The 13,524-nt window shown below is 37.8% G+C and overlaps 2 protein-coding genes across 2 annotated transcripts; one reads left to right on the top strand and one right to left on the bottom strand.

Moving 5' to 3' along the window:
* Nucleotides 1–3,379: 3,379 nt before the first annotated feature.
* On the bottom strand, nt 3,380–8,612 carry surf6 (surfeit 6). The gene is made up of 4 exons (XM_049603387.1): nt 8,399–8,612; nt 6,419–6,637; nt 6,243–6,325; nt 3,380–4,333 (listed from the first exon to the last, which is right to left on the bottom strand). The coding sequence occupies exons 1-4, from the start codon at nt 8,487–8,489 to the stop codon at nt 3,641–3,643; spliced, it is 1,086 nt and encodes a 361-aa protein (XP_049459344.1). The 5' UTR covers nt 8,490–8,612; the 3' UTR covers nt 3,380–3,640.
* Nucleotides 8,613–8,625: 13 nt separating this feature from the next.
* Nucleotides 8,626–13,040, top strand: LOC125905466 (surfeit locus protein 1). Its single transcript, XM_049603388.1, has 9 exons — nt 8,626–8,792; nt 8,903–8,969; nt 11,078–11,205; nt 11,316–11,398; nt 11,561–11,752; nt 11,844–11,916; nt 12,269–12,431; nt 12,620–12,701; nt 12,807–13,040. Exons 1-9 carry the CDS (start codon nt 8,730–8,732, stop codon nt 12,871–12,873), a joined length of 918 nt encoding a protein of 305 aa, XP_049459345.1. The 5' UTR covers nt 8,626–8,729; the 3' UTR covers nt 12,874–13,040.
* The last annotated feature ends 484 nt before the right edge of the window (nt 13,041–13,524 follow it).

Raw genomic sequence — 13,524 nt, 5'->3', positions numbered from 1 at the left:
GAAACATTAAACACAGGATGGATGACCCTTCACCAAAAACACACTGACCCACAACCAAAATTTCCAGGCACTATTGGTAAAGTGGGACACCATATATTGGTGAACTGGGACACTTGCAACATCATTAATATCATCACTGGTACTCTAAGTGTGCACAAAATCACATCCATGTGAATCTTACTCTTTTTTTAAAATGCCATTTTGTTGCTGTCCCACTTTAACAATATGCTATTGTTAAAGTGGGACAGTGTGTTATTGGCAAACTGGGACAACCATTCAAGTGAATATAAAGGTGGAAATAAGTTTCCTTTTTATTCATCCCTCATAAATGTAGTTATCTAGCTAGCTAGATATATCAACAAATTTACTTAAATTGCACAAATTAAGGTAGCTTGTAATGAAAATAATAATCGTGATGCTTATGCTAGCTAGCTAGCAAGCTCTTGCCCTGCCACCCCACACGTTTTGCATACTCCTGTTTAAATTGATCTAAAACAAAAACTATAGTAGCTAGAACATTCATTTTTGTGTGGGTGAAAGCTAAGACTTCTGTCTTTTACATTATTATGTTGCACACTTAGAGTACCAGTGATGATATTAATGATGTTGCAAGTGTCCCAGTTCACCAATATATGGTGTCCCACTTTACCAATAGTGCCTGGAAATTTTGGTTGTGGGTCAGTGTGTTTTTGGTGAAGGGTCATCCATCCTGTGTTTAATGTTTCTTTGTTTTTTTCTTCTACATAGTATAGTAGAGATCACAAGCTATTTAGAATGGTATGATATGATGGGCTAAGACATTTGGTTCATAACTAGAAATTATGTTGAAGGTAAATTTTCAGAAAGTGTCCCAGTTCACCCATATTCACCCTACTATTTGGACTAAATACATAAAAACTACTTCAGTCATCAAGAGAACACCATAATCAATTTGTAAAATAAAAAATTACATTAAAAAAGTTGGTTCATTTATATATGTATGATGTATGATTCAAGAGTTATGGTTATCCCTCATTTTGACCTGTCTATCACAAATCTGGGAGTAGACATAGCTCTAACAGTCTCCCAGAATTTATTTTTTTTAGTTACAGCAACATGTAACCAATCAAATGAAAGCTTAGAGTGCTGGGCAGTTTTCTATAGCTATGAAAAAGCTGATGTTTCTCACCAAATACCGACAAATTGGGAAGATTTCCTATAGGTCATAGCTTTTTTTCATATTTTTTCTGCTAAATTCTGCAAAGAAAAGCCAATTACGCATAGACATACACTTTAAATCATTAAAATAACCATTTTAATTGATTTCTCATGCTTAATTTATGCAAAAAAGATGGTTTATTTGTCTCTGTACAATATATGGTTCAAAAGTTGTGGATCCATTTGATTTTTAATTTTTTCCATATATTCCGATTGACGGAATTCGAAATTCCACCGGAATTCCGAGGACTACCCTTTTTCACGATGGGAACATCAGTATTCATTATCTACAGACCTTCACGATTCCAAAAATATAGGTTTCATTTAGAAATCCACCGTGAACATGGGGACCCCCCCTTCCTACTAGACTATGAGCAACGTTACCTGCGTCGCCGTAGCCTTCTACTGTTAGAGCAGGCAAACTCATTTTGGTTCATGGACTGCATACAGCCCAAGTTGATCTCAAGTGGGCTGGACCAGAAAAACCATTGCATAAGAGTCTATAAATGACAACACCTCAATTTTTCCCCTTTCTTTTAGGTCAAAGAAATTCATTCTGAGACATTCATTCATTTACAAAACATGTTTAACAGCCAGACATGTCTGTAGAAAAACAAAGACAATTCAACAATATGTCCCAGTTTTTCCAAAGTGGCAACCTCCAGGGCTGAAAAATGAAGCCAACACAGAAGTGCCAAAAACTGCAGTTCCTTGACTGACCACTAGCTGACTGTAGGAGCCATTCAATCCCTGTAGATTCATGTTAAAATACCCAACTTTACGGCAGAAATAAACATGTTTACAGCCTGCCACAGAAAACAGTTTTGGTCTATATAGCTAATATGCTTCAGGACAACTGTGTTTTTATGTGACTCACCCATTTACATTTGATCAAGCCTTAGAGTTGTGCGTAAGTAAAGGCAGGCTGCTTTGAGTGACAGGCTGTCTGCTGATAATGTCCTTGGTGTCTTGGTCAGATCTAACCCTCAATCTGATCTGATTCCGGTAATCTGATCTAATTTCGGCTATCAGATTTGATCAAATCTTGAAAATGTGCTGTTCATAAAAAAAAAAGTATAATTAAAGTTACAACCTCAAAGATCTCCTTACTGTTCTTTTGGCAGTACCTATGGCAATAAGTGGTAATTGCATTGGCAGACTGCCTACATTGTGATATGCAGTCCCATGTAGAGCAGTGTTCATCCAGATTTGGTAATCTTGAAAAATTTGTATCTGGATCAGGGAGATCTAATTCAATGTTGCTTTGAAAAAACAGCACAAAAGTAAAATGGATTAGCTGATCCTGGATAGCAAAACATGGGATTTCAAAATCAGGACTATTCTGATCCAGATTAAATTTTTTTGAGCAGCTGGACTCAGGATGACAACAGCTGTAATGCCAAACTTGAAGTCCCAAAACCGAGTATGTATAGCTGCAGCTGGAGCAGCTACGTAACCCGCCCACTAGCTACATGACTCGTCCACCATGCATCAGTCCATGAACAGCCCCCTTTGCCCCTTGCCCGAGAAGCCCAAGCACCTACAAAAATGCTGTGTTAGCGATTAGCTAGCTATGAAGTATTAAGTTAAAAGAGAGGTGGTAATGGGAAAGATTACATCTCATTGTATGGTGAATCATGTCTTCATGTATGATCAAGTATAAAGTGGATTATTGCTACGTCTGGACTCGCTTTTATTCATGGAAGGAATCAGGTTAAGCAGTCCCCTGCCTTACAAATCATTTATCAATCAAAAGTTTTGGCAGTGCCTCAGCAGCAGGGTTCTACCAGTGCTGTTTTAAGATAGAAGTCTAAAACAGATTATTTTTTGCTGAAGCTGCTGATCGACAATATTTTGCACCATGTTCAATATCTTTAAATATAACCACAAAAACTTTTTATTGTTTTTTCAAAGACCTGTACTCTGGTCAGGGTGAAAAAACCCTGAAGCAACATTTCCATGAAGTAGGCTACTCACTGTTTAACCTACCCCTGAAACCTGACACCTTCACAAGTACATCAACAATAGGTGTCCGAAATCTGTGGGCCTTTGGTGAGCCTGCTCAGGCCTGCAGGCTGTATGTTTGACACCTCTGCATTACAGCCTATGGGGGGAAGCTATCAGCGAATACCATGTAACCACATGTATGTTTGTTTAGTTTCGTTTAAAAGACACACTCAACAGGCTGGACAGTAAGTAAAATAAACACATACATTCCACAACAGAGGTCAACCTTCATGTCATAATGATGGATCACATTTTATTGACTATAACACACATCATATTAGTTCTTGACAGGAATGAAGGTACAGCATGTGCAGCAGCCATAGCAATTTCATATCATGTAATTAAATCATATGGCCGTGAAAAAGACTGATTTACTCATTTAAAAATGGTCTCTGTTGTCTTGTGATAAATCTTCACGTAACACACACTCCTCCTTTTACACTGCTGCTTTTTTCAAGTCCTCAGGCAGCACTCTGCCTTTCTTGCGCGCCCTGTCCTTCTTCTTTTCTGTTTTGACTTGCTTACGTTTCTGGAGGTTCTTTCGTCTCTTGTCCTGGCGTTGCTGCATCTTCTCTATGACATTCTCACTACGCTGACTCCATTGCTTCTTCCTCTGAGCACGGTGCTTCTCCTTCTTCTTCAACGAGGAGCGCAGCATGTCTTCGTCATCTTTGATTTTGATGCCCTCTGCCTTATAAAGAATGTTGGTCCACTTTATCTTCTCCTCCATCTCTCGGGCCTTCCCCTCGTCTGTCTCCCTCAGCTTTGCCAGCTTCGCTTTGCGAGCCTCCACGCGACTGAGAAGCTGCTTGTAGTTCTTTCCTGTCAGCGGTGTTATCTGGCCCTTAACGCTCTGCTTCTTGTTCTTCTTTTTCAGCATTTTGTCTACATATCCTTCGTCCACTGTCTCCACCTTGTTGAAGACGATGGCGGTTTCGTTTCTTTTGCTTGCAGCCGGGGCTCGCTCCGCTTCCTGTTTTATCTGCGGCTGGGGCTGTTCTTTGCCACTTTCTTCAGCCAGTTTCTTCATCCGAAACTCTTTCCTCTTCCTCTTCTTGCGCTCCCGTTCAAGCTTTCTTTTTGCTCGCTTTGCCTGCACTTTCTCCGATTCGGCATCCTTTGGGGCTCCCTAATAAAAGATTAGGGGAACACATTAGTCTCAGTGCAGTTACTTATGAACTATGGAAGAAACAAAAACAGGACCATGCATTCTTCACAATGAGCTGTGGCCAGGTTAACACAGAACTTACTTCCTCAGGATTAGGATTTGCTTATGTTTGATTACCATCAATGAGTGGTATAAGCACACATTCAACATTCAAATGTAATCTTTTAAGGAAATACCCTAAGTAAAGATTGTTTTACTGGTTGAAATGGCATGGCTCCAGCTGACTGTCTCAGTACAATTTAGATAATGCTGGATAAACTGTCACTACTACAACATATAAATAAACTACCACATGGTTTTCTTTCAATGTCTTCATTGTCTTTAAAAGGTATACTACTAGAGAATTGTCAGTGTCTGTAAACAGTATCACCAGAAAAGTGAAAGCCAACCCGATTGTCATTTCGCCTCACTATATTTGCATTTTTTCTACACTGTGTCCGTGATTTTAGTAGCTTCCTCTTGGGTGCGTGCTGCTTACAGTCTGACACCTGTTCACTACTTTTATATAAAGTCCCTACCTCTTCTGCATGCTGTGCTCAACATTTTATTTTTCAGGATTTGTTCTTAGACAAGATCAGAATGTACGCACCCTCAAGAACACTTCTACGAGTTTGTGCAAAAAACTGCTCAATGTGTTATCTTGAATTCTACATAATATTGGGTTTAAACACATTTTCTAATTTGTAATGTCTTTAACAATTATTTTGATCATTTTACGAAAAGCCTATGGTCAACAAACACTACACAACTACGTCAATTCACATCAGTTATGTTGATGGGAACCATGGCGTCCAATCATTAGTGATTGATCATGCTAGAATATATCACGGGCAGTTCAGGCGGACAGAAGAAACAATTACAAAGAAGTGGCAAAAATAAGTTTTTACTAACTGACAGAAAATTGCGTGACATAGTCCCCCCTCTCTTCTCTCTTTCTTAAACACGCACAGCTTGGAGAGCACCGTGGTGTTCGTCCCTGTCTTTAGTCCTGGCAATTGTGCTACTATAACACATGGAGTTTACAGTTTGCGGTTGTGGGTGGTGATTATATTGGATATTTAAAACATCCCATGTATCTTTTTGTTATTCTATGTACACTCACACAATGATCATAATCATCCCATCCCCAAATGCGCTTTATGAGTAAAGCGCATTTGGGGAGGGCCCATTCGCTGGATCTTTTCAGCAGCTATTTCTGTAGGCGGGCCTGTCCACTCCTGACGCTACAAAAAGCGGCATGTTTGGTGTTAACTTTCTACATAAGTAACTTTACTCTGGAAATACTGAAGTTTTTTTTTCTTCTTCTTTTTTTTTTTTTTTTAATTTTTTTTTTTTTTTTTAAATTCAAGCTGCACCCTCTTTCGAGTTTTGTTTGGGTATTCTTGAATTAATTCTCTCATCTTTTCTTCTTCTTCTTCTTCTTCTTCAGTTTCTGTGTGTGCACACGGCCCTACAGTCTCATGACCTTTTACAAGGATTGGTGGGGTATTTCCCAGTGCCAACTGGGATCAACAGGCACATGCTTTCAACTCACATGCACAACAGGATTCATCATTATTTAACACAGGTGCGAACAACTGTGCAGTTTAAGAACACGTCATGAATCTGACGTCGACTTTTTTAGGGCCATTCTCCAGAACAAATTTAACAAAAAACCTGAGCAGGTATATGTAAAAAAGGCCCATTGTTTTTTCTAAAGGGGAATCCTGCGTAGTATACCTTTAAGTACAGCATTTTGCTTTTCTATGCTTTTACATATTTACTACGTTAGTAGAGGTCAAGTGGATACACTGTTACTGTCAGAGAGAGTATAAATAAACCTTCATGTGGTTGTTTTTCATTGTCTACAGCATCTTAAAACACTGTGTACCTGCCCTCTGGACTCTTCGATCTTTTCATGGAGTCTCTTGCGTAGTAAATCTACTGTGGAGAAGCTGGACCCAGCATTTCCTCCTTTAAGAGAAAAAAGGACAAAATGGGTGACTTTAGGAAACACTAACAATTCTTAATAACAGGAAAGACAGAGTAATGACACACTTACTGTACCTTTGGGTTCCTGTGCTGTAGATCCATTTATGCTCTGAGTTTTGGACACACTAGGCTTTGCTGTGGCCGGGCCTTTCTGTGCTGCAGTGGAGGGCGGAGGCTTTTGTTGGGATTTAGGAGCGGGTGTCTTCTCATCTGTGCTCTTTTCTTTAAAATGCTTCTTTTTGCACTTTTTCTTCTTCTTTGGAGGACCGGCATCATTTTTACCCTTGAAATAAGCTAAACATACAAACAAAACACATTAACACATATATTCAATGTTAGAATGTGAACTAATTTTTGGTTCTTTAATTGTTTTAACAGTTGCCTGACTGGGAGATTAAACATGCTTAGGCAATGACATCAAACTGAAAGTAAAAAGTCAGAAAAATCAGGTGATTTTCTGTCACCAACACAGAAATATCTCATAGTCATCTTATTTCATAATTTTCTAACACACAAGAGTCAAACACAGTTGATAGTGTGGGCGATACTTCCCCTCAGAGAGTGATGACCATGTCACACAAACTAGTCTGTCTCAAACATAATAATTCAGAAGTGTTTAAGTCTATAAAAATGAGTTTAACATTGTCAGACAGGTGAAGCTCCCCCCCTTTCTTTCTGTTAAAGGCTAGAACTAATAATCACTGATTATCAGTAAAACTGTTCTTTATAATTAACCCAGTGTTTCCCAACCCTTTTCCTCTTGTGACAAAAAATAACAAGCAAACATTTTCTTTGTTATCCCTCATCATAGGTTTCATGTCTACAGGCTGTAAGCTGTTCAATCTTCAAGTGATTTCCCCTCTCAGATTGTTCCATTTGAATGTTTTTAAAGCACTCAAAGGGTCTACACCACATTACTAATGCCAACAGAACAGAATGAAGAAAAGTCAGACAAATAAACATAGTTTTGTGTACTGGAATTTAGTTGCGTATACTGCACTTGCATATATGGATGTCTACTGAGTACAATCGTATCTCTGCCATTCTCTCTTTCCTATCTTTGTAATATTTTTATTTACAAACTAATGGATTAAGGTATACACTGGAGAGCGCCTTAATCAAGCTCCTCTGAGAGTTTTTTGCATCCCTCCATCACAAAATAGATGATACCATTGAAAGTGGTATCATGCAGACTGCGGGGCCACTGGCTCTCCAGCTTGTTTGTGGGTGCAGCTAATTGAACTTTGTCTTTTTATATGAACTTGTATTATGTAGCGTTAATTAAAAATAATAATTAACAATGTATTTATTATATTGTATTTTTGTACATAGACAATTGTGTGTTTGTATGTGGTCACTGCGGACCTTTCTGTGTCCTTAATAACATAAGTATTATTATTATTACTACATTTCTTTTGCTGAAGTACTTATTTTATTATAATACTAATTATTATTATTATTATTATTATTATTGGTAATAGTATTTTGGATGTGTAAAACAAACCAAACCAGTTTAGTCTTAGTTCTTTTTTCCTACCAACACAATCATCAACCCCTTGTAGGGATCTTGACCCTGAGTTGAGAAGCAGAGAGTTAATCAATTAATTATTCTGTCTGTAAAATGTTAGAAAACAGTATAAATGTCACAATTTACTGGCTTACTGCCTTCAATTATGCTCAACAAGCAGCCCCAAAGCCCAAAGACTTAATCTAATTTACAAAAATAAGACCAGAGAAAGGCAGCAAATAATAGGTCATAAATAACCTAAATATTATGTTGATTATAAAAACAGTTATTCATTCATTATTTTTTGCAGATCGATTAGTCTTGTCAAACTACATCAGAAAAGCTGGTTTTGCTCGTCTCTATTTTTTAACAGTGCAGCGCCTCCTTTGGTCAGCAGCAGTAATAACCCCGTGTTCGATGACATTAGATTTAGGTGCTTTTCTACAACCGCTACAAACACAAAGAATACACATAATATATGCAGTCACAGAACAGAATACTGATCCAGTATAAGGTGTAAATGAGCTAAAGCAGTGAGCTAACATTACCAAACGGCCTCTTCTTGGGCTCCTGGTCTCGCTGAGACAACACTTTACTTGCGAGCTTCTGAATGTACGAGTCTCTAGAGGCGAGGTCCATGTCGACAGAAGAACCGAGCCGTCACCTTTAAATACAGCTAAATCACACACATAAAGACAGCAGTGTACTAACAGAAATATCAACACATTTCTGGACACACGTGGGTAACATGAGGGGCGGAGCGTCACTAAACCGGATGTAGTAACACCAGAAGAAGTCCCCCGGTGGAGCAGTTATGTAGCTGTCATGTACTCGGTGGATTATCTAACTTTTACCTTTTCATTAATGTTTTGACTCAACATGGCTGCTCTGAAATCAGCGCTGGCTTATTCCACCAGGGTGCTAACGACACTCAAAAAACAGGTGAGTTATTTGTTTCATATCTGCGTCTTTACATCCTAAACTTCACAGAGTCTGTTGAAAGTCACTTCTCACTGGTGGCAGATTTCTGAGCTTTTTTTGTGTTATTTCAGACGCATGTCGTTTACATCAAGAGGACTCTCCTCCTGACCAGACTGCCACTCTTCAAAGGTGCTAAAGGTAAAAAAATAAATAAATAAATTTAATTAAAAAATATTGCTCTAGGGATGCAACTTTATGGGATTTTTACGTTAAGATAACTGTCTCAGAATATATCGCAGTTTAACGGTATCACTGAATTATTATTGTCATCAGTTAGAATGACCCTAAAAGAAAATGAAAGAGTTGTTGTTGGTTAAAAGTTTTATCACTATAACTGAAACTTGACACCATTTTGTTAATGTGTGGAAAGTCTCCCCTTAGCAAACATGTAAAATAAGATTAGATAAGAAGTTGCATTTTTTTTGTTTCAATATCGTAAATAAGCAAATGTGCACAGTATGATAATCATCAACCTTTATGTCACAGTATACCTTAAAACTGGTATATCGCTGCAACCCTAATTTGCTCACTGTAAACAATTGAATAATGACGACACCGGACTCCAGTTTCCACTTTTTACTTTTTTTGAACAACTCAAGAAAATACACACTCACATTCACATAAATAAAATAAAATAAAATAAATGTATGAATTACTTGATTCAAACAATAAAATTAAAATTAGATAACAATATAAAATAAAAACTAAATAAGCAAATACTCTTGTACTACCAATCATACAATAATTGTAGACAAACAAAAAAACAAACATCTAAAACCAGTGGTGGAGGAAGTATAAAGATCTTTTACTAAAGTAAAAATATAAAAGTATTAGTATAATACCCACAGTAAAATAATTAATTATGCAGAAAGACCCACTTGCTTTTATTTTATGAGCCAGGTAGATCCCTCAGGTCAACTGGGACATGCAGTCTGGTTACTCCCAGGGTCTCCACGAAAATTGGTGAGGCTGCGTTTAGCTCCTACGCTCCTAGACTATGGAACAGCCTACCCAGTCCTATTAAGTGTGCTTCAACATTTCTATCTTTTAAATCAAAACTCAAAACATTCCTTTTTAGCCATGCCTTTCAGTAGTCTGGTTTTTATTATTTTTATGTGTAGTTTATGTTTTTTTTTTTTTACTTATGTCTTAATCATATTTGTTTTTTATTATTTTTATTTTGACTTTTATGGTTTTAATGTTTTAAACTTATTGGCTTAACATTATTTTAATGATTCATGATTTTAATTATTTATTTTTTCATTTTATCTCCACTTTTGGTGGGTTTTTTAAATCACATTTATTGTTATTATCATTATTACTATTATTATTATTATTATTATTTATTTTATTTTTTTTAACTGTGCTTACTCATGCACATTGTACACTTTTAACTGCAACCTCTATGGTGGCATATGCTCTGTGAAGCACATTGTGTTTCCACCTGGAATGAATTGTGCTATACAAATAAAATTTTGCTTGCTTGCTTGCTACTTTAGATAGTTATATTACTAGATCATAATTATTGATGCTTTTATGTGTAAATCATTTGAATGTTACAGTCGGAGCTAATTTTAACCACCCTATATACTGTTGTGTAACTTACTCTATCATAATACACCATAGTTTATTAGGTGATTTATATTTTGTATTAGTAATGTGATTCTGCAGTAACTAAAGCTGGCAAGCAGGGATGCACGATAATTTCAATGTTTGCTTTAAATGAACTATCAGAATCAACCAACATGCTTTTTCTTATTTTGCACAATGAATAAATACATACATTGGAAAGTATTGTGTTTCATGTCTCCATCTGCTGGTGGGCCATCACGACAAGAGTATGCCTGCATTATATGATGTTAATTCCACTACAGAAGAGACATGATCACTGAAATTTTGGTGCGGAAAAAAGTGGATATATCTATATCAGTATGGGTTATTGGTCAAATAAGGTGTTACATATCAGCATATCGGATATTGGCAAAAAACCCAATATTGTGCATTGCTCCTGTCAAGTAAATGTAGGGTAGCTTAAAATGGATATACTCAAGTACAGGTACCTGAAGTGTAGTACTTGAGTAAATGTACTTGGTCACATTTCAAAACAGACAAATAAATGTTGTATAAATGCAACACTGTTTCAAACTCACAAAATTACCACTTCACATCAACATCAGGTTTAACCTTTGTCATGTAATGCTGAGCTGAATAACATTTGTCCTGTCCTGTGTATTTTGAATATCCAGGCAAGTTCATCACCTTCGGGCGACAGTCAAGCTCCACAGCAGCCGGAGCAGAGAGTGGAGAAGACTCCTTCCTCAAATGGTTCCTGCTGCTCATCCCCTTCACCACCTTTGGCCTGGGTACATGGCAGGTACAGCCTATTTTACTGTGTTCTCACATTTTTAAAAACAGAGCTGATATTTTATGACGTGTCGGGTTTGTTGTTGTTGGATGGACTCAAGATACTTTGTTTCTGTGAAGGTGAAACGGCGTCAGTGGAAGATACAGCTGATTAATGAGCTGAAAGGACTCACTACTGCAGAGCCCATTCCTCTCCCTCTTGAGTAAGTACATGTTAGATACTTCTACCGATATTCTCGAACACACTTAGGATTATAGATTTTTACCTATTGCATGGCTAACAGTAAATGCCACTTGTCCTTGTTCCCCCAAAATCTACATGTGTTACCTGTTAATCTGTTTACATCTGTCTTCTTGGATCCTAGTCCTCTTGAGCTGAATAGCCTTGAGTACAGAAGGGTCAAAGTGCGCGGATGGTATGACCACTCAAAGGAGCTGTACGTTCTGCCCCGCTCACCAGTCGACCCAGAGAAAGAGGCCAGAGAGGCGGGCAGGTTGTCTTCAAGTGGAGAGACCGGCGCAAATGTCATCACTCCATTCCACTGTACTGACCTGGGGTAAGACGACAGATAAACCACCCTGTGGTTCAAATACTGAGTAATTATGGTATACCTATCACCCACTGATCTATGTGTCCTTCTCCTGCAGCATCACAATCCTGGTGAACAGAGGATACGTGCCTAAGCAGAAGATAAGACCAGAGACCAGGACGAAGGGGCAGGTTGGTATCTCAGATGATGATACATGAGTAAATTTTTATTAAAGGAGCACTCCAGTAATTTAGCATTGCACTCTTATAAGACTTATGTGTCAAATCAGTGGAGCTTCCCTTTAACACAACTGCAGACACTTTTGGTAAACATACCTGATTTACTGCACTCGTCAAATTGTTTTAGTGGTGCTGGGATTCCTGTGTAATGTCACAGCTATAATGAACCTCAAAAAACCACAAATATCACCATTAATATGAAAGGTAATGGTGGTACTGTAATTGTCCCATAGTGATATTTAAAAGTATTCCTTGGCAGCCTGTTCAGAATTATTTAACATAAAGTAATGCTTCTTCTGTGCAGGTGGAGGGGGAGATGGATGTGGTCGGGATAGTTCGGCTGACGGAGACTCGTAAACCCTTTGTGCCCAACAATGACGTGGAAAGAAACCGCTGGCATTTCCGTGACCTGGAGGCCATGGCCAGTGTCACAGGAGCTGAGCCCATCTTCATTGATGCAGACTTCGGTAAGGTCTCAGGAACTGTAGGGGTCCATGATGCTTTTTAAATCAACTACATCATAGTGAACATCAGATTTAATATATAATTGGCTCATATTGGTAGTAATTGTGCTACAGGTGAGAAAAGAACAATATATCCCACTTGCAGAAATAAAGATGTTATTTATTAACATGAATTATTAATGATCATGTAGAGAGCACCATTCCTGGTGGACCAATAGGTGGACAGACCAGAGTCACACTCAGGAACGAACACATGCAGTATATAATTACATGGTAGGTGGATGAACTAAATCCGGTTTTCTGTTGTACTGTAAATAACCCACTGTCCTGTTGTTTTATTCATTTATTTAACTTAGTCAATCATCTTCTTTCTCTCAGGTATGGCTTGTGTGCAGCGACGACCTACATGTGGTATGCAAAGTTCATCAAGAAAATTAAATTGTGATGATTAAATGCAGTGAACTTCAATCACAAATGAAGACTGATATGTTGTAATCCTGATGTACATGATTTGTGCTGTGAGCTCATCTGCTGCATACATTCAGACATATGTAAATAGTTGTGGATTATTCTTCTTAAACATGTATGAGAATAAATTACTGGCCTAATTAATTATGCTCTTGCATTCTTCTGTGCTTACATACCGATCGACAACTATTGTACCATAAACTGATGGACACTCAGATAAAACATCTCCTTGAAATAGAATCAATGTTTCACAAAATATTTCACTTCCTCACAGACCTATTAATTTGAGCTAGTTGGTTTTTAAAGTGAAAATAAAAGATGAGCTGCAGTGATGTCTTGTACACTAATGGTGGCTTTTAAACCATAGGTGCTCAAGCCTCACATTCACGAATAGTAATTTGGACGTACCATCTCAGATTTCCACCTCTAAGAAAACAGGCTACGGATTTCAGCTCTCCCAAAATTTGCTATCCCCATAAAACTGGTTTAATTGATATTTCTTTTCAAACTAATGTTACAAACCCATCAGCTAGGTTACTGCCTTTGCCAGGAGTTCCGCCTTTGCTCAATGATCATGCACTCTCCCCTACCCCAACTCAGCCATTTCTAAATTTAGATAAACCAATCA

Source organism: Epinephelus fuscoguttatus, linkage group LG18 (assembly GCF_011397635.1).
Source record: "Epinephelus fuscoguttatus linkage group LG18, E.fuscoguttatus.final_Chr_v1".
NCBI classification, from domain to species: domain Eukaryota; kingdom Metazoa; phylum Chordata; class Actinopteri; order Perciformes; family Serranidae; genus Epinephelus; species Epinephelus fuscoguttatus.
This window is presented reverse-complemented; position numbering and strand designations above follow the sequence as displayed.